Here is a 24,922-nt window from a genome sequence, read left to right as displayed (position 1 = left end):
ATGCTTTCTTGATCAATGAAGAACATGGTGCTATGCTTGCCTGGCATTGAAAAAGTTAGCTTTCCTGCCTCTCTATTTCGCTGCACATGATATTACACAAAACATGTGGGTTGAGAAGATATTTCTGCCTCGTACTTGCACCCACATAATACCTTATCACTTTGACACATCTCAAATCACTGCAAACAATGAAATGCCTACATAATTATAGCTGTTATCAGTGCACAGATAGAAATCGCTACATGTTGAACTTAAAATATCTACCTCCCTACGGAACTGGAGGAAAGGGGAGAATTATGTTCCATTCAGCAAACTGTTGTGATATGGCATGTACTCCACAAAGTGTTTCTGGAAACAGATTTAATAGGGGCTTTAAAAAAAAGCAACTTGCAAGGAAAAATTTGAAAGGCTAGAGAGTGGAAGTAATTAGACAGTTCTTTAAACAGCCGGCACGGGGAAATTGGGTAGTTGCATCCTTCTGAACGGTTATTTAGACAATTAACACCAAGTATTTTGCTTGATTAGGCAATCCTTTAAACAGGCATAGAGTTTTGTTTTCTAAAACAGTGGTCTTGGCAACGTGACTCCCAGTCCTCAGATGCAACTGTATATTAAGATCGGATTAGGAAAGAACTGCGACTGTGTGAACCACCTTGTGCGGAAACAAATGCCCTGTTTATAGAGGGCAAGCAGTGGAGATAGTTACAATGCTGCTGGGACCTGAGGTAGTAAGATGGGGAGAAACTCTTCCCTCTTGCAGGGAAATCCGGATGGGTGATGTGGGGTTGGGAGGTGGAATTTCCTTGGAGACTTGGGTGGTTTATGGATGTAGCCTGAATGTAGGCCTTCACCTACAGGACACTGGAGCTCATTCCCCTAAAAGTTTTAGTTTTAAGAGATACAGCATGGAAACAGGCCCTTCGGCCCACCGTCCACGCAGACCAGCGATCATCCGTACACTAGTTCTATCCTACACACTAGGGACAATTTACAGAAGCCAGTTGACCTACAAACCTGCACGTCTTTGGAATCTGGGAGGAAACCAGAGCACGCACGCGGTCATGGGGAGAATGTACAAACTCTGTACAGGCAGCACCCGAGGCCAGGATCGAAGCTGGGTCTCTGGTGCTGTAAGGCAGGAACTCCACTGCGGCGCCACCGAACCGCCCTTTAAACACACATCACTGAAGTTGTTGAGGCTCCTCAAGAGCTCGGTGTATGGGTAGTTCCAGAGGGCAGTTAAATAGATTTTTATTAGGTAAGGTTATGGAGGGTAATATAACATATGATGAAAGAATGGGTCGACTGGGCTTGTATTCACTGGAATTTAGAAGGATGAGAGGGGATCTTATAGAAACATATAACATTCTTAAAGGATTGGACAAGCTAGATGCAGGAAACATGTTCCCGATGTTGGGGGAGTCCAGAACCAGGGATCACAGTTTAAGAATAAGGGGTTGGCCATTTAGGACTGAGATGAGGAAAAACTTCTTCACCCAGAGAGTTATGAATCTGTGGAATTCTCTGCCATAGAAGGCAGTGGAGGCCAATTCACTGAATGTTATCAAGAGAGAGTTGGATTTAGAAATTGGGGCTAAAGGAATCAAGGGATAAGGGGAAAAAGCAGGAAGAGGGAACTGATTTTAAATGATCAGCCATGATCATATTGAATGGCGGTGCTGGCTTGAAGGGCCAAATGGCCTTCTCATGCACCTATTTTTCTATGTTTCTATATATGCATCTACCTTTGAGTTGGGATATAGGTCTGTTATAATATAACCAATCAAGGTGTACCTGAGATGGTGGGGACTTCATCCTACAGGTTTCAGAGCCCACCACAGCACAGAATCTGCCTTGTTGAAGGTACACAACGACCTGCTTCTCGCCATCGACACCGGCGACTGTGCAATCCTGCTCCTTCTCGACCTCAGCGCAGCGTTCGATACAGTGGACCACACCATCCTTATTGACCGTCTCCGGTACGCGGTTGGCATTGATGGCACTGCCCTGAGCTGGTTCGCTTCGTACCTCAAAGATAGGAGTTTCGCCATCAACATAGGCAGTTATTCCTCTGCTCCAGCTAGCCTCTCCTGCGGAGTTCCACAAGGCTCCATCCTAGGCCCCATTCTCTTCTCTCTATACATGCTCCCCCTTGGCCAAATCATTCAAAGGCACGGCATTTCTTTCCACTGCTATGCCGATGACACTCAGCTTTACCTCCCCCTGAAACCCAACAACCAGTCAAATTTAAACAGCCTCTTACACTGCCTTGAGGACATAAAATGTTGGATGGCACAGAACTTCCTCCAATTAAATGAGAGCAAGTCTGAGGTCATCCTATTCGCCCCCCCCCCCCCCCCCCCCGACTCCATCAAATTGATAACAGGCAGTCTTGGAAGCCTATCCTGCCTAGTCACACCGCATGTCAAAAACCTCGGCATGATATTTGACTCTGCATTAAAATTTGATAAGCAAGTCAACGCTGTGGTAAAAGCCAGCTTCTTCCAACTTCGAACCATAGCTAAAATCAAACCTTTCCTCCAATTCGACGACACAGAAAAAATCATTCACGCTTTCATTTCCTCCCGCCTAGACTACTGCAACTCCCTATACACTGGGATCAGCCAATCTTCCCTGTCCCGCCTGCAACTGGTCCAAAACGCCGCAGCGAGACTCCTGACGGGTACCCGTAAAAGGGACCACATCACCCCGATTCTGGCCTCTCTCCACTGGCTCCCTGTACGGTACAGAATCAACTTCAAGCTCCTCCTATTCACGTATAAAGCCCTAAATGGACACTCCCCCCCCTACATCAAAAATCTTCTAACCCCCCTCTCTAACTCCAGGTCCCTCAGATCGGCCGACTTGGGGCTATTCACTATCCCGCGGTCTAGGCTTAAACTCAGGGGTGACCGCGCTTTTGCGGTTGCAGCTCCTAGACTGTGGAACAGCATCCCTCTCCCCATCAGAACTGCCCCCTCCATCGACTCCTTTAAGTCCAGGCTCAAAACATATTTCTACTCCCTAGCGTTTGAGGCTCATTGAGGAGGCGCTGTGAACTGTTTGCATGCTACTGTATGTTTTTCATTTTTTTTCTATTGGAACCTAATCAAATGTACAGCACTTTGGTCAACGTGGGTTGTTTTTAAATGTGCTATACAAATAAAATTGACTTGACTTGACTTGACTTGACTATAGTAACCACTTGCGTTACTAATCTTGGAATTCACCATTCTCTGCTGCAGCAGCTTCATCTGTCCTGAAGTGACGTCTCAGATAGGTTTCCCAGACTTACTGCCTCGACCATTTCAAAGGCACATCTGCATCTGCTGCTGTGTGTAGGACGCAACAGCAGATGCTGGTTTATACCGAAGATAGACACAAAATGCTGGAGTAACTCAGCGGGACAGGCAGCATCTCTGGATAGGAGGAATGGGTGACATGTCGAGTCGAGACTGTTCTTCAGACTGAGTCAGGGGAGAGGAAGACACAGAGATAAGGAAGGGTAAATTATGTGAAAAGGAGACATCAAAAGAAATGAGGTTAAAGGAAAATGTAGAATAGATCATTGTTTGCTTGGAGAAGGTGACAACAAAGCAAACAGAGATAAAATGTAAGTCAGACTAGTCGGAGAACTGGGAAGGGGGGAGGGATGGAGAGAGAGTGAAAGCATGGGTTACTTGAAGTTAGAGAAGTCAATATTCATACCATTGGGGTGTTGGTTGCCCAAGCGAAATATGAGGTGCTGTTGCTCAACATGTACATCTGCTGCTGCTGCTGCCTCACATGGCCAACTAAGGCAAGAGATTCTGTGGAGTAGCGGGCAGAGCAGTCTCCCGCCTGGGCCTTGAGCTGCTGGTATAGTGTTTTTCTAGCCAAATAACGGTATCCTTTGTAAATTAAAAATTTGCTCCCATTATTTTTATTTACACTCAATTTTTTTCTTAATAGTAGTTGTAAAATAATAAAAGCATAGACAATGTGTCAGGTGGCCCGCTTAGTTGAGCTGTTATGAGATGATGTACAGGAATGTGATAGAGAGCTCAGTAATGTGATATCAGGACAACAACCTTTCCCTCAGTGTCAGCAAGACAAAGGAGCTTCAAGAAACAGGGTAGAGTGTACATGCCCCAGTCAGCATCGATGGTGCCGAAGGTGAGATGATCAAGGGCTTCAAGTTCCAAGCACAAATATCACCAACAATCTGTCCTGGACCAACCACATTGAAGCTATGGCCAAGAAAGCACGCCAACATCTCTACTTCCTCAGAAGACTAAGAAAGTTCAACTTGTCTTCTATGAATCTTACCAACTTCTGCAGATGCACCATAGAAAACATTCTATCGGGATGCATCACAGCTTGGTTTAGAAACTTCTCTGCCTAAGAACAGTAATAAATTGCAGGGGTGTGTATGTAGCCCAGTCCATCACTACAAACCACCCACAGCCCCAATCGACTCCATCTACACCCAACATGATCAAGGATTATTTACACCTGGTCATTCCCTCTTCTCCCTCTCTCATCAGGCAGAAGATAGCAAAGCTTGAAAGTACACACCAGCAGACTCAGGAACAGCTATTATCTTGCTGTTATCAGACTGCTGAAAATTGTCCTCTCACAAGCTGATGGTGTAGTCCCAATCACCCAACCAAGCTCATTGCACTTTTTTTAATCTGCACTTTCTCTGTAACTGCAACGCTGTAACTCTGTAACGCTATTTTCTGTACTCTGGTATATTTCTCTTTGCACTACCTGTTGAATGTGTGTGGCTTGATTGTACTCATGTATATAATGACTTGGTAGACACAAAATGCTGGAGTAACTCAGCGGGTCAGGCAGCATCTCAGGAGAGAAGGAATGGGTGACGTTTCAGGTCGACCCTTCTTCAGACGTCACCCATTCCTTCTCTCCAGAGATGCTGCCTGACCCGCTGAGTTACTCCAGCATTTTGTGGCCTCCTTCGATTTAAACTAGTATCTGCAGTTTTTTTTCCTATTTAATAACTTGACTGGATAGCATGCAAACAGAATCTTCAATATAAGTACACGTGTTAATAATAATAAACCAAACCCAAACCAAACTTAGTGGAGAAATATTGCAGGGCTCTGAAATGCAGAGGACTCTGGGTGTCCTTGTGCAAGATTCACAAAAGATGGTGTGATGCTAAAGCAAGTAATTAGGAAAGCTAACAGAATGTTATTGTTATTGCTCGGGGAAAGAATTCAGAAGTGTGGAGGTTATGCTCCATTTCTGTAGCACACAGGTGAGGTCACATCTGGTATAAAGTATTGGTCTCCTTCCTTAAGGCAGAAAATGATTACAAGGCTGATTTCTGGAATAGACAGGGTTTCTTACCTGGTCAATCCCCTCAGCACCCAACTCCATGCATTTCCCATTCTGTGGTGACCTGATCCGAGTAGAATATAGCAGCTCAACCTGAACTGAATGGGCATTGTCTTTTTCCCAGAGTGGGGGAATCTAAAATTAATGATCATAGCTTTAAGATGAATGTGGAAATTTTTAAAGGAGACGTGAGGGGCAACTTATTTTATGCAGACGGTGCAGGGTATGTGGAACAAGCTGCTAGATGGTGTGATGGTGGCGGGTACAATTGCAATGTTTAAAAGACATTTAGATAGCACATGGATAGAAAATGTTTAGAGGGATATGACCTCAAGGGGACTAGCTCAGGTAAGCAACTTGGTCAACATGGATGAGTTGGGTCAAAAGGCTTGTCTCCATGCTGGATAAGTCAATGACTCCGTGACTCTATGAAGCCAACTAACCAGTGGTATTCTAAGCTTCAGCCAGGGAGGCAGTGCCTGGAGTCCCAGCCTTCCCTATCCCCGGGAAACATGGAGGAGAACAGAGTTTAAAGGCAGGAAAACTAAAGTGCACAATTAAATTGCCCTGTGCCTTTTTTCAAACTTATGTGTAATAAACACCATGTTGTCTCTGAACTCATTGCCGTATTATAAAATTTCTCTTTAAGATATAGAATGTATCTCTTTTATGTAAATGTTATGTAAATAAATAGATTTTTATGTAAAATTTTAGAGGGGATGTGAGGGGCAACTTTCTCATATAGATGGTGGAGGGTATGTGGAACAAGATGCTAGATGATGTGGTGGTGGCAGGTATAATTGCAATGTTTAAAAGACATTTAGATAGTACATGCATAGGAAGTGTTTAGAGGGATATGAGCTAAATGGGACTAGCTCAGGAAAGTAAGTTGGTCAACATGGATCAGTTGGGTCACAAGGCATGTCTCTATGCTGGATACGTCTATGACTCTATGAAGCCAACTAGCCAGTGGTACTCTAACCTTCAGCCACGTGACCCTTAAACCCTGGAATGATCACCATAACTCCCCCACTCCTTAAACCCTAATATCTCAAGACCAATTTTTACCTCACAGTGTTCCTAAGGAATGCCTGGGATATCTTATTGCTTCAAAAAGTCGATACATGTATGCAAATTGTTGTTATTACTGTGACACATAAATGATAGTGCCTCAAAGTTCTTGTTGTGCAATGTGTTTATAATCCAGTAAGTGGTGTATAAAAGTTTGCCAGAAGATTATTCATGAAGACCATGTGACATTAAAGAAGCTTCATTGAGAAATTCCTTCCTGCACAACAGCACTTCTGGTAAACAAATGTCAGATATGGAAATTAGCTTTTTTAAGTGAAAATAGGAGCAAAGTTACTACTTTTTCTAAAGCTGCCCCCCTCCACCTCAGGGCTCCACCTTCCTGTGATGTCCTACCCAAGCTGCCATTCTTGTTTCACCTGCTCTGCCTGGGGTTGTCGACCAATTCTTTCATCAGCTCCAGCCTAAAACCCTCCATATACCATGCTGACATCTTCAGGGCGGCACGGTGGCGCAGCGGTAGAGTTGCTGCCTTACAGCGCCAGCGACCCAGGTTCCAACCTGACTACAGGTGCTGTCTGCACGGAGTTTGTACGTTCTCCCCGTGACCACGTACATGGGTTTTCTCCGGGTGCTCCGGTTTCCTCCCACACTCCAAAGACGTGCAGGCTTGTAGGTTAATTGGCTCTGGTAAAAATTGTCCATAGTGTGTAGGCTTGTGTTAATGTGTGGGGATCGATGGTCTGTGCGTACTTGGTGGACCCAAGGGCCTGTTTCCGCACTGTATCTCTAAACTAAACAGAAGGGGACAGGGAGCGGAATTGGGAGCTGACTGTTGCTCTGGGTGAGGGAAAGCACAACCCCAACAGGTGAGTCCCTGCTGGTCTGCCCGACTCAGCGACCACTCAGTGTCAAAAGGAACATAAATGCAGAAAGAAAATCCAAATGTAGGAAACAAGGTTCTGAGAAATATTGGGGGTGAAATCATTTAGCAATGAAAAGCCTCTGAAGGGAAAGTTCTTAATCAAACGGCAGTTGTCCCATGAGAAAGCCTCTGGCTTCACATTAAGAAGCACACTTGAGGCATTCCAATTCACTAAAGAACATGCACCTGTCCAAATCAATGTGGCTCAGTGCCCAGTTTGTACTTTCATTTCACTTTGAAGTATGGCCTCCACTAATGCAGCAATTATTCTAAAATTGAACATCATGGCAAGGATTCTTGTACTGCAGCTGCAGTTCTCAGCATTTGCCTCAGATTAACGTTTGCACTCTCCCTGGCCACAACACCACTCAGCAGTCTTGGCCATCACACGTATGTCCTGCAGAAACAATCCCCCAATGCACACGCCATTACATCCCCTTCATCAAACATCAACCTGCTACACCAAAGATAGACACAAAATGCTGGAGTAACTCAGCGGGACAGGCAGCATCTATGGAGAGAAGGAATGGATGACGTTTCGGGTCGAGACCTTTCTTCAGACTTCTTTCTCTCCAGAGATGCTGCCTGTCCCACGGAGATACTCCAGCATTTTGTGTCTATCTTCAATGTAAACCAGCATCTGCAATTCCTTCCTACACATTTTACCTGCTGCACCATATGTCAAATATTGCCCAAGCATGACGTATGAGAAGAAGAATTGTTACAAACTGCATATTTCTTTTCAGGACTCCCCCGAAGCACATTAGAGCTATCAGAGTACCTTAGTTATGTAATATCTACAGTATGGTAATGCTGTAAACGTCTTCAGCAAATGCACGTAGAGTAAGCTCACATAAAAAAGAAGTGACAAAACTAATGTGTTTTTGGTGATCTGTTTGAGGAATAAATATTGGCAGAATGTAACACTAAATACATTGTTCTTTAAATACCACAGTTTAGCCCCCCATAGATAGGGCCTTGGTTGAATATTACGTCAGCACTACTGAAGCATCCCTTACACTGCACTGGATTGTCAGTCTTTTTATTTTGTGCTGAACTTACTGGAGTGTTCTTCGATATACAGCTTTCAGAATCAGAGGCAAAAAGATGCTCCCACCTGAAACGCAACTAACACACGGCAAGTTCTATCGCGTGGCACTGAATGTTTGCCTGTCCAATTCACATGAACCAACACCATTTGTTCACAAATCCAGAATCCATATCATACCGACACTTCCAGTGAACTCTGAACAATATCTTGACCAAAATAATAAAACCACCCACACTGACCTTGTTACATACATCACAGCACATTGGCAAACTATAGGTATCACCACACACCATAAATACATAATGCCCCACCATGAAACCCAATCACATGGAGTCCTTCATAAAACCCACTACATTCCCCTCAGTGTTAAGAACTCCACACTGACAGCAACATACAGGTCCCATCATGGATTCAACAGTAAAACTTCCAATCTAACCATCTCCCTATTTAGCCCTACACCAACCCAACAACACTGTCTTCATCAAACGACTTATAACCTGACCACACCACGAAATCTAACATAGCGATTGCAAAGTACAACCCAGCATCTTAAAACCCACCACAACAACCCCATTGTCAAACCATTACCAACTGATCCCCAGAGAAGAAACGTGCCAAACGTTCCATCCGCCTAAACAATAGACAATAGGTGCAGGAGTGGGCCATTCGGCCCTTCGAGCCAGCACCGCCTTTCACTGTGATCATGGCTTTCACTGTGATCATCCACACCCTAAGATGCACAACTTCGAGCCCATGATCTAACTTATCAGAATGATCGCCACAATAGAACACATAATGCAGACCTTGTCCGCGAACACCCATCACAATGACCCTGATATGGAATCCATCGCACTGATCCCTCCATTGAATCACACTGACTGTACCAGAAAATCCTATCCCACTGAGTCCACCATTTTAACATGCACTAACCTCAGCACAGAATCCGCACCGCACCAAGTCCACAATAAAACCCTCTACACTGATCGCCTCGTCAAACCCACTCCAGTGACCCCAACATTGAAAACATGACAGTGACACCATCATAAAGCCCCACTAAATCACCTCAGCACCAAACACACCATAGACTCACAATAAAGCAGACTGTAGCACCCTTAACATTGACCCCCACTACGGAGCTCACTAAGTGAGTCCCGTTATAAAACTCACCATGTTGAAGCCACTCTGAAACTTGATACAGAAACTCATCCAAAGATCTCAACAAGACTTAATCCAACATAGAAACCCATCACTCTGAACTTACCATTAAGTGCTAGAAACAAACCCCATCCAAACACCTTCTCACTGATCTAAACATGTAACCCAGCAGTGATTCCACTATCAAGATCCAACACATTGACCCCACAGTCAAACTGAAACCTATGATAATTATATCATAAAGCCACACCATTCCAACTCCACTATTTAGGTTTCCACTCAACAACATAACATTTTCTGCCCTAACCCAACCTTAATGCTCCCATCTCATTGAATCCACCATGAAATCAATCACATTGACACCACCACAAAGACCCTGACATAAAGCCCACGATGCTGACCCAACAAAACTCACCAAACTAGAGCTATAAACCTCAGCCACATTCTCCTCATCGTAACACCATCAAAGCACCGACCCCCTAAAACATCATCAGTCTGACTATATCCCGAAATCTATGAGTGTTCAGCATGCAGAGTCCAGAGTCCCTCTCATCCCATGATAAAAACCGTAAAAACCACCATGATATAGGACCATCCACACTGACCCCAGCAGAAATTTCACTACATCGACACCATTAGAAAATTCTGCCATAACAAAACCAATATAAAACTCAACACATTGAGCCCAGTACAAAGCCCAAACCCAGACCCCATTACACTGACCCCGACACACTAGCCCCAACACACTGATCCCAATACTGACCCCAACACACTGACCCCCCAACACACTGACCCCCCAACACACTGACCCCCCAACACACTGACCCCAATACACTGACCCCAACACACTGACCCCACAACACCCTGACCCCAACACACTGACCCACAACACCCTGACCCCAACACACTGACCCCCCAACACTGACCCCCCCAACACACTGACCCCAACACTGACCCCAACACACTGACCCCAACAAACTGACCCCCCCAACACACTGACCCCCCCAACACACTGACCCCAACACACTGACCCCCCAACACCCTGACCCCAACACACTGACACCACCAACACACTGACCCCAACACACTGACCCCCCCAACACACTGACCCCCCCAACACACTGACCCCCCCAACACACTGACCCCCCCAACACACTGACCCCAACACACTGACCCCCCAACACCCTGACCCCAACACACTGACCCAACACACTGACACCACCAACACACTGACCCCAACACACTGACCCCCCCAACACACTGACCCCCCCAACACACTGACCCCCCCAACACACTGACCCCCCCAACACACTGACCCCCCCAACACACTGACCCCCCAACACCCTGACCCCAACACACTGACCCAACACACTGACACCACCAACACACTGACCCCAACACACTGACCCCCCAACACCCTGACCCCAACACACTGACCCCCCCAACACACTGACCCCCCAACACACTGACCCCCCAACACACTGACCCCCCAACACACTGACCCCCCAACACCCTGACCCCAACACACTGACCCCAACACACTGACCCCCCCCAACACACTGACCCCAACACACTGACCCCCCAACACACTGACCCCCCAACACACTGACCCCCCAACACACTGACCCCCCAACACACTGACCCCCCCAACACACTGACCCCCCCCAACACACTGACCCCCCCAACACACTGACCCCAACACACTGACCCCCAACACACTGACCCCCAACACACTGACCCCCCAACACACTGACCCCAACACACTGACCCCACAACACCCTGACCCCAACACACTGACCCACAACACCCTGACCCCAACACACTGACCCCCCAACACTGACCCCCCCAACACACTGACCCCAACACTGACCCCAACACACTGACCCCAACAAACTGACCCCCCCCAACACACTGACCCCCCCAACACACTGACCCCAACACACTGACCCCCCAACACCCTGACCCCAACACACTGACACCACCAACACACTGACCCCAACACACTGACCCCCCCCAACACACTGACCCCCCCAACACACTGACCCCCCCAACACACTGACCCCCCCAACACACTGACCCCAACACACTGACCCCCCAACACCCTGACCCCAACACACTGACCCAACACACTGACACCACCAACACACTGACCCCAACACACTGACCCCCCCAACACACTGACCCCCCCAACACACTGACCCCCCCAACACACTGACCCCCCCCAACACACTGACCCCAACACACTGACCCCCCAACACCCTGACCCCAACACACTGACCCAACACACTGACACCACCAACACACTGACCCCAACACACTGACCCCCCAACACCCTGACCCCAACACACTGACCCCCCCAACACACTGACCCCCCCAACACACTGACCCCCCCAACACACTGACCCCCCAACACACTGACCCCCCAACACCCTGACCCCAACACACTGACCCCAACACACTGACCCCCCCAACACACTGACCCCAACACACTGACCCCCCAACACACTGACCCCCCAACACACTGACCCCCCAACACACTGACCCCCCAACACACTGACCCCCCCAACACACTGACCCCCCCAACACACTGACCCCCCCAACACACTGACCCCAACACACTGACCCCCAACACACTGACCCCCAACACACTGACCCCCAAAACACTGACCCCCCAACACACTGACCCCAACACACTGACCCCCAACACACTGACCCCCCCCAACACACTGACCCCAACACACTGACCCCCAACACACTGACCCTCCCAACACACTGACTCCAACACACTGACCCCCCAACACACTGAACCCCCAACACCGACCCCAACACACTGACCCCCAACACACTGACCCCCAACACACTGACCCCCCAACACACTGACCCCAACACACTGACCCCCCAACACTGATCCCCCAACACACTGACCCCCCCAACACACTGACCCCCCCAACACACTGACCCCAACACACTGACCCCCAACACACTGACCCCAACACACTGACCCCCCAACACACTGACCCCCAACACACTGACCCCAACACACTGACCCCCCAACACACTGACCCTAAATTCCTACCAAACTGAGCCCATTGGGCTGACTGAACAACCATCCGCCACACTGACACCATCATGAAATCCCATCACGTTGACCACACACAGAGAAGCACATTATGGTGTACCCGCCACACTGACACCATCCTGACTCCCACCATTGAAACATAAAAAATAGGTGCCATTCGGCCCTTCGAGCCAGCACCGCCATTCAATATGATCATGGCTGATCATCCAAGATCAGTACCCGGTTCCTGCTTTATCCCCATATCCCTTGATTCCGTTAGCCCTAAGACCTATATCTAACAATCTGTTGATTACACACGAGAAAAAATCACACCAAAACAGATCCCATTCACAAAGCACCCACATACTGACACCACCATAAAACCCATATCCCTGCCTTTACCATAAGGTCCCTCCACACTCACCCCATCAACACCCCTTCTCCTCTCTGACCCCACCATACAACTCCAACCACACTGACGTTACAGAACTTCCCATCAAAATTACCCAGCATATAATTCCATCATTTTTTAATCGATCCCGCTGCCCATTCTATATAACCCTCGCCTAGTGGCTCCTCCATGGGACCCTATTCACAATGATCCCATCATCCCGCCTCACTGTCCTTACAAAAGCAATCCAGACTGACCAACGCATAAAATCCCACCGCATTTCACTGAGTCCACCACAAAATACTTCTTTCCCGTGCCCTGCCATTCCAGCCCCGTCCTTTCCCCGACCCGCCGCGGGCCAATGCTGTGGACTTACCCAGCAAAAGGAGCAGGTAAGGCAAGAGGAGACGGGGACGGATTGCCCCCGGCGATGAGCCCATGCCTTCGCCAGAGTGTACCCGCTCGCCTTCAGTCCGGTACTCGCCCTGCCTTCTAACTCGGGGCTGGATGTTGGCTGCTCTGCTCCAACGGAGCGTCGCCTGGTACTGTTGTCACTGGCGGAGCTCCACTCCTTTTCCAAAGCGAAATCGTATGCCCTGCTTTAATTCAATCTGGCCAAAGGGAAGAAAAAAAAACCCTCTCTCAATCAGAGCTGCAGTGATTCGTCATCTTACTCAGCCCAAACTTTTGACAGACATTGGATGTGAATTCAGCACTTATACCAATGACCCTCTTGTACTGAAACTGCGGAGCGCGTTTGTGCAGCTCACGCACACACACTCACACACTCACACACTCACACTCACACACACACTCTCACACACACACATACACACACACTCTCTCTCACACACTCACACACACACACACACACACTCACACACACACTCTCACACACACACACTCACACTCACTCACACACACACTCACACACACTCACACACTCTCACACACACACACACACTCACACACACTCACACTCTCTCACACACACTCACACACACACACACACACACACTCTCACACACACACACACACACACACACACACACACTCACACACACACACACACACCACTCTGCCTTCAATGAAGTACCGAAGGAACAGATCCTGGCTGTGTTGTGTGTTGCTGTTGCACCCTCATACCAAGTCAATTAAACAGTCATATTCAAACAAAGCGCCTTCCTCTCTCGCCCGGCGATGCACCCTGCACCACAAGCTATCGTGAACCCATTTGCAATCGTGTACTTGCTATCGCGACCTCGGTAAGTCTGAGCGCGTTTTGAAAGGCAACCAATGTATTGCATTGTCGTCACTGTGGCAATGGAGGAACAAATGTACCCAACGTCTTGACAGAGTAGACAGAGAGTGTCTACTCTGCCTGTCTGGAGTAGAGGCGAAACCAGACACAGTCACTTGGAAATCGAACTTGAGATTGGTCTGAGATTGGCGGGTACACTGGGGAAGCGAGGTGGATGTGACAAGTGGGTAGCGGGCAGACGGGGCTGTGTGCGTGAATAGTACTGCACCACTGTCCGATTAGTCCGACCTACCTAGATACCTGGCTGGATACACTGTCTGCTTGATGTAACACTTGTCTTCAGCTCCCAGTCTGGCTCTGACTACTGATGCCAGTGTGTAAGAGCACATTGAAAGCCCGGCTCGACGCACTTCCCAAGACGCCAATTTGAGGAAATACTCTCCCTTTAAACTGAACTTTAAAAATAAACTTGCTCTCCCTGCGTCTCCTCTTTAAACTGGCGCTGAGCACCTGACTTTAGACTTTAGAGATACAACGCGGAAACAGACCCTTTCGGCCAGTGTTCACCCCGTATACTGGCACTGCCTCACACACCAGGGACAATTTTACAAGTTTATTTTTACGAAACTAATTAACCTAACCTACAGTAGTCAGAGTACGTGGAGTGTGGGAGGAAACCAGAGCACCCAGAGAAAGCCCACGCGGTAACATGGAGAACGTACAAATTCCGTACAGACAGCCCCCGTGGTCAGGCTCGAACCCGGGTCTCTGGACTGAAGCATTTTTTTGAAACATCTAAGCTGATCGATCAATTGAAGGTAACATAGGTTGTTACAAATTATTTTCGCGTAACACAGGATTGATGTAAAGAGGGTGGGTGAGGCGGTACGTGATATTGTCTATGTAAGGCATCTGATAAAATAGTTAAAGAATAACAGACTTACTAGTAATATTGCAGCCCATAAGATTAGGGAGGCACAGATGGAGAATGAATTGGAAGTAGTGGTTTAAATACTGTATCTCATAACTAGAGAGAGAGACCATTCAGCCCATTGGCTCCAGCCCAGCTCCCAAGAGAGGAATTGCATTCATTCCCATTTCATAAGTTCATAAATTCATGTGATAGGGGCAGAATTAGGCCATTTGGTCCATCGAATCTACTCCGCCATTCAGTCATGGCTACAATCTCTCCCTCCCTGCTGGCTCGAAGGGCCAAATTTGTCCTGCACCTATTTGTCTATGTTTAACCCCATTCTCCTGCCTTCTCCCCATAACCACTAACACCCGTTCTAATCAAGAATCTATCTATCTCTGCCTGAAGAATATCCATTGGCTTGACCTCCACAGCCTTCTGTCTTCTCTCCTTATTCCCCTGTATCCCATTCTCTCTCATAACCTCCCCCCTTGCTTCCTTTTGCTTTCAATCTCCACCAAGGGCTAATTTACCACAGTTAAGCATCTATACATTTTTGGGACATGCGAAGAAACCAGAGCACTCAGAGGAAACCCGCATCGTCAAAGAGAGAATGTACCCACTGGACACGCACACGCACATGCACACACACACGCACATGCACAAACATAAACACAAACAAACCCACACACACACACACACACACACACACACAAGCGCGCACACACACACCCACGCACACCCACAAGCACACACACGCATACCCACACACATTCACACATGCAAACGCATACGCTCACATACACACACACACACACACACACAAGCACACACGCAGACACACACACACGCACATGCTCACATACACACACACACACACACACACACACACACACACACACACACACACACACACAGCACTTAAGATCAAGATTGAACCTGGATCACGGATGCTGCAAGGCAGCACCATTACTCACTGCATCATCATGCCACAAGGGAGTGTTTTGGGATCATTGTTGACATTGATAAAAATCAGTGGTCTGCTCAATGAAATGCTGGAGCAATTTCAAGCAAAAAAAACAAACTGCTGGAGGATCTCAGCATCTGTGGAAGGAAATGGACAGTCGATGTTTCTAGTCAAGCCAGTATAAAGCAGAGGGGGAGGGGGAGAACTGGCACCATTAGGTGCATAGAGGTGAAGAGGGGTGAACTGGTGGATGGGGGAGAGAGGGGTGGGTTTTATGGTGGATTTCCTATGGTGAGCGTTTTCTGGTAATTCACTGCCTCACAATCACCTCTTATGGAAACAAGGTGAGACCACCTCTGTTATGGGAATAGCGCACCCGGTGGTGCAGTACCGAGGATATATTACCCATGAGGCTGTAGCCAAGCTGATCCTGAATTAGGTGATTACCCCTTTAAATCCCTGAGCCAATGGTATCCCATTCCTCATGTGTGGACACATTATTTCCCAACAGACAAATGTGATGCTACTTTAGCAGACAGTTCAAAAAGCACATTGGTCTGTGCGCCCTCAATGTTACTGATAAATGTCAATATCAATATAAAGGGAGACTGCCCAGTGTGAGATTACTGATTGATATCAGTATCAAAAAGAAAATGCAAAGTGCAGGAGGAACTCAGTGGGTGAGACAGCATCTATGGAGTGAATGGACAGCAATGTTTCTGGGTCCAAACCTTTCTTAATTCACTTCACAGATGTTGCCCAATCCACTAAATCTCCTCCAGCACTTTGTGTTTTGATCAAGATTCAAGCATCTGCAGTTTCTTCTGCCTCCCGTATGAAAAGGACAGTGGCTAGTCTGAAGGGAGAATCATATAGTCACAGAAAAATGCAGCATAGAAGCTGAACATTCAGCCTGTTATGGCTCTTTAAAACATCTATCAAACAAGTCCCAATGTCATATACTCTCCCCACAATAGACAATAGACAATAGGTGCAGGAGGAGGCCATTCGGCCCTTCGAGCCAGCACCGCCATTCAATGTGATCATGGCTGATCATTCTCAATCAGTACCCCGTTCCTGCCTTCTCCTCATACCCCCTGACTCCGCTATCCTTAAGAGCTCGATCTAGCTCTCTCTTGAAAGCATCCAGAGAATTGGCCTCCACTTCCTTCTGAGGCAGAGAATTCCACAGATTCACAACTCTCTGACTGAAAAAGTTTTTTTTCATCTCAGTTCTAAATGGCCTACCCCTTATTCTTAAACTGTGGCCCCTTGTTCTGGACTCCCCCAACATTGAGAACATGTTTCCTGCCTCTAACGTGTCCAACCCCTTAATAATCTTATACGTTTCGATCAGATCCCCTCTCATCCTTGAAAATTCCAGTGTATTCCACGTGTTCAGACATTTTCTTTCAACCTAGTCCCTTTTTGAACTTATTTAAGATTTTGCCTCCATCAAGTTTTGGGGCAGTTTAAAATGCAGATCGGAACAGTTCATGTTTGTCACTTTTGTCTTGTGCCAATAATCTACAACCCATTTCCAAAGATTCAGGGAGTGGTAGATCACATCACTGAGATCCTGGCTCAATATATATACACAAAAAGCCACCCCCTCCTGAATGCCCAGCAAAAGTGATGACATTTCCTTGATCCACAGCATTCCTCTGGGGCAACTCTGACTAAGTTCCGATGAAGGCTCTTCCACCTGAAATGTTGACTCTGTTTTTCTTCCCTCGGATGCAAGATGACCTACTGAGCTTTAACAGCATTTTCTGTTTAGGTTTTAGATTTGCAGCATCTGCAGCCCTTTTGATTTTCTATTCCTCTGGGGAGTTCATAATGCACATTTATTCGCAGTGGGCCATATTTTGGCTATCATGCCTCTCAGACCAATGGATCTTGAGAGGTCAGGGCTATTCCCTCCTCTCTTCTCATCTGCGTCCATTACACCAGAGGGCTAATCGAGAGATTTTTGAAGGGAGGCATCAGAGTCTTCAACGAGATTTCTGTGCCTGGACAGGCGAATGAGTGCCCTGCCATACTCTTCAGTTAGAGTTTCAATCTGCACACTTGACTGCTCAATTATCTGGAAGGAGCACGAGGAGAAAAAGATGGGAGGAGCATGCATGGTGGAGGCAGAAAAAGAGCATACCTGCACATGGCAATGATAGAATCCCTCCATAAACTGCAAGGATGCACCACACAGCCTGGAGATTCATGACCTTACAACCCGACGGTATGAACGTTGAATTCTCCAATTTTAGGTAACCACCTACAACATTTCTGCCCCTCTTTCCCCTTCTCTGCCCTGTGTCCCATCCGGATGCACACCCATTTCTCCCTTTCCCTTTCCCCACCCACTTCCTCTGGCTTCACATTTCACATCATTTCCACCATTATCTCCTTATCTCACACTTCTTTTCTTTTCATCTCTGGTCTTTGTCCAACAATCTGTCAAGCAACACCTCCCCCCCCCCCCCCCCCCCACACCCTCCCCCCCCCCCCCCCCACCTGTACTCACCTATCACTTGCCTGCCCCACCTCTCTTCCAGCTTTCTCCCCCCTCCTACAATCAGTCTGAAGAAGAGTCCCAACCTTAAATGCCACCTATCCATGTTCTCCAGGAATGCTGCCTAACGCTCTGAGTTACTCCAGCACTTTGTGCCTTCTGTTGGTCTACAGCATTGGGTCCACACTAAGGTAACGAAGCAATAACTGGGACAATAATACCACATCCTGACACCTTATGGCCAATGGTAACCAATCTTCACCCTCGACTGGTACTGTAATTCCCGATTTCAACCTGAACACATCCAATGTTCACAAAATAATAAAAATCAATGTGAATTTAGTAGTTTATTGTACTGTGTTAGTACTGAAATGGTGCAATACAAGAAAGCACACCAACATCTCTACTTCCTCAGAAGGCTAAAGAAGTTCGCCACATCTCCAAGGACTCTAATCAAGTTCTGTCGCTGCATCATGACAAGCACTCTGTCGGGATGCAGCACAGCTTGGGTTGGCAACAGCCTGGCCCACAATTGCTAAAGGTTATGGATGTAGCCCAGTCCTTCACACAAACCCGCCTCCTCTCAATTGACGTCATATACATTTCACACTGTCCTGGAAAAGTAGCCAAAATAATCAAGGACCATTTTCACTGCGTGATCATTCCCTCTTCTCCCCTCACCCATCCAGGTCAGTTGCATTTGATTGTCAGTGATGGATGTTTCTTTTTTTGTTTTGTTTTGTGTTGGTTGTGATTGTGTGGGAAATTACTTATTTTTATTATAAGAAAATAACTGCAGATGCTGGTACAAATCGAAGGTATTTATTCACAAAATGCTGGAGTAACTCAGCAGGTCAGGCAGCATCTCAGGAGAGAAGGAATGGGTGACGTTTCGGGTCGAGATCCTTCTTCAGACTGATTTTTATTGCTCTATTGCTGGACTGTGGGTGACCTTTCATTTCACTGCACATCTTGCATGTGTATGTGACAAATAAACTTGACCTGACTTGCAGTCTGCCATGTGTACCATTTTGAAGGAACATTAGCATTGGAAATTTACACCCACCTGATACAACTCCGGTATCTACAGACATAGCCAATGCTGCTCTGATGGTAAACTATTTGAAAGATGCCAAGCTATCTACCCGTCACTACGACACAAGGCAGAAATGCACACACTCCTTTCTAGCAAAGAAGGAAGCAGATAGGGTTCAGCACCTGATCGTATTGATGTTGCTCTCACTACATGGTTGAAAGCACCCGCAAGATGATTTATTGCCCCCTAAACCCCCCTCCCCTGTGCCCCACCTGGACTTGCACCTGTTTCTCCCCTCACCTTCCACCTACATTCCTTCCTTTAACTTCACAATTCACCACTCTTCAATCCATTTGTCTCACACCTTCTGTCTTTTCGTTTCTGTTCTATGTCCACAATCTGCCTATCCTCCCTCTCACCTGTATCCACCTATTACATGCCAGGATTTGTCCTGCCATTCCTCTCTTCCATATTTCTATTCCCCCCATAATGTCTGAAGAAGGGTCCTGACCCTGATCCTGTCTCCTATCCATGTTCTCCAGAGATGCTACCCGACTTGCTGAGTTACCACAGCATTTTGTGTCTTTTTTGAATCACTATTACGTACTTGGCTGCCTTAGTGCTCTTCAAAACATGATGAAGACAACACTGCACCTTGAGGTTAATGACCATATATATCGTTACCTGTTAAGTCTTTTACTCTGCCATTTCCTTGTAATCTCACTGGTCAAGATCTTACCATCACAACAAGAAGCTTGCACTATTTGTGGCATCAAAGCTGGAACAATTCAGCTGAAAGCACGAGATGGCGCATGTTGAACCACGGGTGAAAGAAGAGTCACAACAGGGTGATTTCCTCCCTGTGCATATTCTGCAGGTCTATGCGGATGCTAGGCCTGTATTAGCTGATGGCCCCATTCCTTCCAGCCAACATTTGCTGCAGGTGTGGAAGGGGCATTTGCCGAAGCCAGTTGATTTAGCTGTGGACACGGCCATTTTACTTCCCTGACATTGGTCAAGGTCAAACACAGCCAGCAAATGAAGGAAAAAATTGACGGCTAAATCGATTACATGGTGTGCAACACATCAATTGTTGCACTCCATGCTTTAGTTATGGCTGCTCTGTGACTCTTGCAGCACAAATATTAATGGTCAAACATTTAAAAACAGAGTGGATGTGGAAAGGATGTTGCCATGAGTGAAAGTCTAGGACTGGAGGCCGTGGCCTCAGAATAAAAGAACATACCTTTATAAAGGAGACGAGGAGGAATTTCTTACTACAGAAGGCTGTGGAGGCCAAGCAATTTGATATTTTTAAGGTGGTGATTGATAGATTCTTGATTTGTATGGGTATCAAGTTTATGGGAGGAAGGCAGGAGAACGGGGTTGAGAGGGAAAGAAAGATCAGCCATGATTGAATGGTGGAGCAGACTAGATGAGCCGAATGGCCTCATTCTGTTCCTATAACTTATGAACATTCTGTTACCATGCATCTGTGTCACTCCTTATCCAATGCATTTGTGACCCGTTTAAGAGACTGCGACACAGGGACCAGCCCCTTGCTGCATGGGTGGCATTGTGCTAGACTGTGATCCTTCCCCACGGGGCTATTGCATTGACTGCACCGAGCTTCAGTGTGTCCCTCAGCACGTTCCCCTGCACCCTGGAATGTGGCAGTCAGCAGCATCAAGTTAAGACTAGATGCACAGAGCCTCTTGCCCAGAGTAGGGGAATCGAGGACCAGAGGACATAGGTTCAAGGTGAAGGGGAAAAGATTTCATAGGGGTAACTTTCTCACACAAAGGATGGTGGGTGTATGGAACAAGCTGCCAGAGGAGGTAGTTGAGGCTGGGACTATCCCAACATTCAAGGAGCAGTTAGACTGGTACATGGATAGGACAGGTTTGGAGGGATATGGACCAAATGCTGGGAAGCTGGGACATGTTGGCTGATGTGGGCAAGTTGGTCTAAGTCACTGTATGATCCTATGACTCGAAGAGACTGCCACCTAGCCTAATACCACAACACCGCCCTTAAAGTCGGCTCCGGGACACAAAGGCTGAACACTGGCTGGGCAAGGAGAGGGACGACGGTTCGCTGGACGATCCAGATCAAGACGACCTCCGCAATGGACCTTTATGGCCATCAGTAGCTGAGACTGAAAATGTCACCAAACCTGCTATGGTATCATGGAGCTGTTTCTATGCATTCTGTACTTAATCTGGGATTGTATTTATGTATGGCAGTAATTTTATCTATTTATTTATTTATCCATTTATTCACTCACTTATTAATTAATTTATTTATTCGTTCGTTTCTCTATTTATTTATTTATCTTTCTGGTCATTTATCTGCTTATCTCCATATTTATTTATCTATCTATCTATCTATCTATCTATCTATTTATTTATCTATTTGTTTATTTATTTATTTATCTGTCTATTTATTTATTTATCTATTTATTTATTTATTTATTTATCTATTTATCTATTTATCTATTTATCTATTTATCTATTTATCTATTTATCTATTTATCCACCCGTCTGTTTGTTTATTTATTTATTTATTTATACCAATTTACTATTTATTTTCAATTTATGTACACCTTTACGTTAAGCTCTTGATGGGTACAGCATCACTCGAATCCTATGCCCGAGCCTTCACAGACAGGTTACTTTTGAACTTGGCATGGAGCATGCCAATATTATCATGAGAACGAGTCACTTTACCCCGAATGACACGAGTTTTATTTGATTTACCACCAGGGGTGACAGTGATGGTCTTTGCCTTGTAGACTTAGGCACATCTCTTGCCCAGGTAAAAGTCGGTTTTATCACGGTAATAAACACCCTCAATCTTCAGTAGAGCTGTATGCTCTCTTTGGTTTTGAAGCCCACGTTTATAGCCAATAGAAACAGCTTTGCACCACAATCTTCCAGGCATTGCGAGTGCACCAGGCAGCTGGACCAGTCCGCCCTGTAAATCAAGATCACTGATTGCATGCCTCCTTGTCACCTTCTCCTCAGCCAACAATGAACCATTCTACACTTCCTTATCAATGTATGCTTTGAGCTCGGAGACTATACTCAATGTCGATTAGTAACCCAATTTAGATGGCCATTAATTGGTATAAAGTATCTAGGTATAAGAATTGATAATGATATGAGGAATTTATATGAATTAAATTATTTATTATTACTAAAAAAAATTCAAGAAGACCTTGATAAATGGATGACGTTACCAATAACATTAATAGGAAGAGTTAATGTTGTAAAAATGAATATATTTCCAAAATTACAATATTTATTTCAAACAATACCAATACAAGTACCGCAGAAGCTTTTTCAAGAGTTAAATAAATGTGTGCGGAAATTTCTTTGGAAAGGTAAGATGTCAAGAATATCGTTGGAAAAATTGACATGGAAATTTGATTCAGGAGGATTACAACTTCCAAATTTTAAGAATTATTATAAAGCAAATCAACTTAGATTTATTGCATCTCTTTTTGAAGAAGAAAAACCGGCATGGACGAGAATAGAATTAGATAAAATAGGAGAAAATATACCAGAAGACTTTATATATAAATGGGAACCTAAATTGATACGGGGACTGAAAGAATCTCCATTATTAAAACACCTGATCGGATTATGGAATAAGGTAAACTTTGAGGATGAAACTAAGAAATCCTTATTAGCAAGGACCCCTCTGATTCAAAACGGACTGATACCTTTTACAATGGACAATCAGCTTTTATATAGATGGTATCAAAAAGGGATTAGATATATAGGAGATTGTTTTGAAAAAGGTATATTGATGTCATTTGAACAACTGAAAAATAAATACCAAATATCAAATAATACTCTTTTTTGTTACTTTCAATTAAGAGCTTATTTAAGAGATAAACTGGGTCAAACAATGTTACTTCCGAAACCTATGGAAATTGAAAACCTAATTCAAAAAGGACAAATTAAATTTTTTATCTCTATTATGTATAATTTAATCCAAAAAAAGACACTTAAACAAGGAATCCATCACCTGTTCAGCACTGCCTTCAACCACTGAAGGTCACCTCACCTACTGTCTCCTTTCTCTGTTCATTTATTTATTTACTTATTTATCTATTTATTAATTTCCCTATGTTCTCAAAATCTCTGTAAAGCGTCTTTGAGTATATGAAAAGCGCTATATAAATAAAATGTATTATTATTATTATTATTATATCAAGGCGAAGATGGGAAACGGATTCGAATATTAATATTGATGGAACAAATTGGTCAAAATTATGCCTTGACAGTATGAAAAATACAATAAATGTTCGATTTAGATTAGTACAATATAATTTTTTACACCAATTATATATGACACTACAAAAATTAAAGAGAATGAACCCAAACTTATCTGACCAATGTTTTCGGTGCAATCAAGAAATTGGTACTTTTTTTCATTCTACTTGGTCCTGTTCAAAAATTCAACCTTTTTGGACAAATTTAAGAGGTTTTTTGGAACAGATTATTGGAATACAACTCCCACATAGCCCAAGACTTTTTTTATTGGGTGATGTTGAAGGGATAAAACCACAACTTAAAATGAATAAATATCAGAAAGAATTTTCCAAGTGACTGCGATAGATTTTTTGGCTACTGCTAATGCAATTTTTATAAATTCTTTCTGATATTTATTCATTTTAAGTTGTGGTTTTATCCCTTCAACATCACCCAATAAAAAAAGTGGTACTTTCCAAGTGTATGCTTTGAGCTGTAATTTTCACACCTTACTCCTCCATATTTCTAGACTCCCTCTCCCATGACCCTCAGTCTGAAGAAGGGTCCACCCGAAAAGTCACCCATTCCTTCCCTTCAGAGATGCTGCCTGTCCCGCTGAGTTACGCCAGCATTTGGTGTCGATCTAAACTAAACTAAACTAAACTAAACTAAACTAGATGTTTTCCTTATGTTGTACTTCTCTCTGTAACTCTCAACAGGAAACATGCTCTTTTTCCCTGCTACCTGGGCTAACTTGCTTTCATCTCTCGTTCCAGTTCTGATGAAGGGCCAACCTGAAATGTTGATCTTCACAGATGTGCCTTACCTGCTGAGTTTTTCCAGTGTTTTCAGGTTTTATTTCAGACTTCATCTGGGGTTTTCTGTTGATTCCCTGTGTACTATCTGTTTCATTGTAACCGCAGTCAGCAAATCTTCCATCAGCCCGCATGGCTTCCAGGAAGTCTCTAACCATTCCAAAGTGGAAAATCTAAATTAGTGTTGGACGTTGCAATATGACTCCA

At 45.4% G+C, this 24,922-nt stretch overlaps 1 protein-coding gene and 1 pseudogene across 4 annotated transcripts in view; both read right to left on the bottom strand.

Annotated features, from left to right (window-relative positions):
• Positions 1-14,182, bottom strand: part of ltk (leukocyte receptor tyrosine kinase) — a 163,124-nt gene extending 148,942 nt beyond the window's left edge. For 2 of the 4 annotated variants that reach the window (XM_078406214.1, XM_078406217.1), the window contains exons 1-2: positions 14,049-14,171; positions 13,329-13,563 (exon numbers count right to left, since the gene is read on the bottom strand). In XM_078406214.1, coding sequence (XP_078262340.1) covers positions 13,329-13,392 — 64 coding nt within the window. In that variant the 5' untranslated portion in view covers positions 13,393-13,563; positions 14,049-14,171. Of the gene's footprint in view, positions 1-13,328; positions 13,762-14,048 lie in introns of those variants that run through there. The other 2 variants (XM_078406216.1, XM_078406215.1) reach the window with 2 other exon arrangements.
• An 8,068-nt stretch (positions 14,183-22,250) lies between these two features.
• On the bottom strand, positions 22,251-22,581 carry LOC144597727 (large ribosomal subunit protein eL33 pseudogene; annotated as a pseudogene).
• Positions 22,582-24,922: the final 2,341 nt, after the last annotated feature.

Source organism: Rhinoraja longicauda, chromosome 10, assembly GCF_053455715.1.
Source record: "Rhinoraja longicauda isolate Sanriku21f chromosome 10, sRhiLon1.1, whole genome shotgun sequence".
Lineage (NCBI taxonomy): Eukaryota > Metazoa > Chordata > Chondrichthyes > Rajiformes > Arhynchobatidae > Rhinoraja > Rhinoraja longicauda.
Note: the sequence above shows the minus strand (reverse complement) of the source record. Positions and strands in the feature narration are given on the sequence as shown.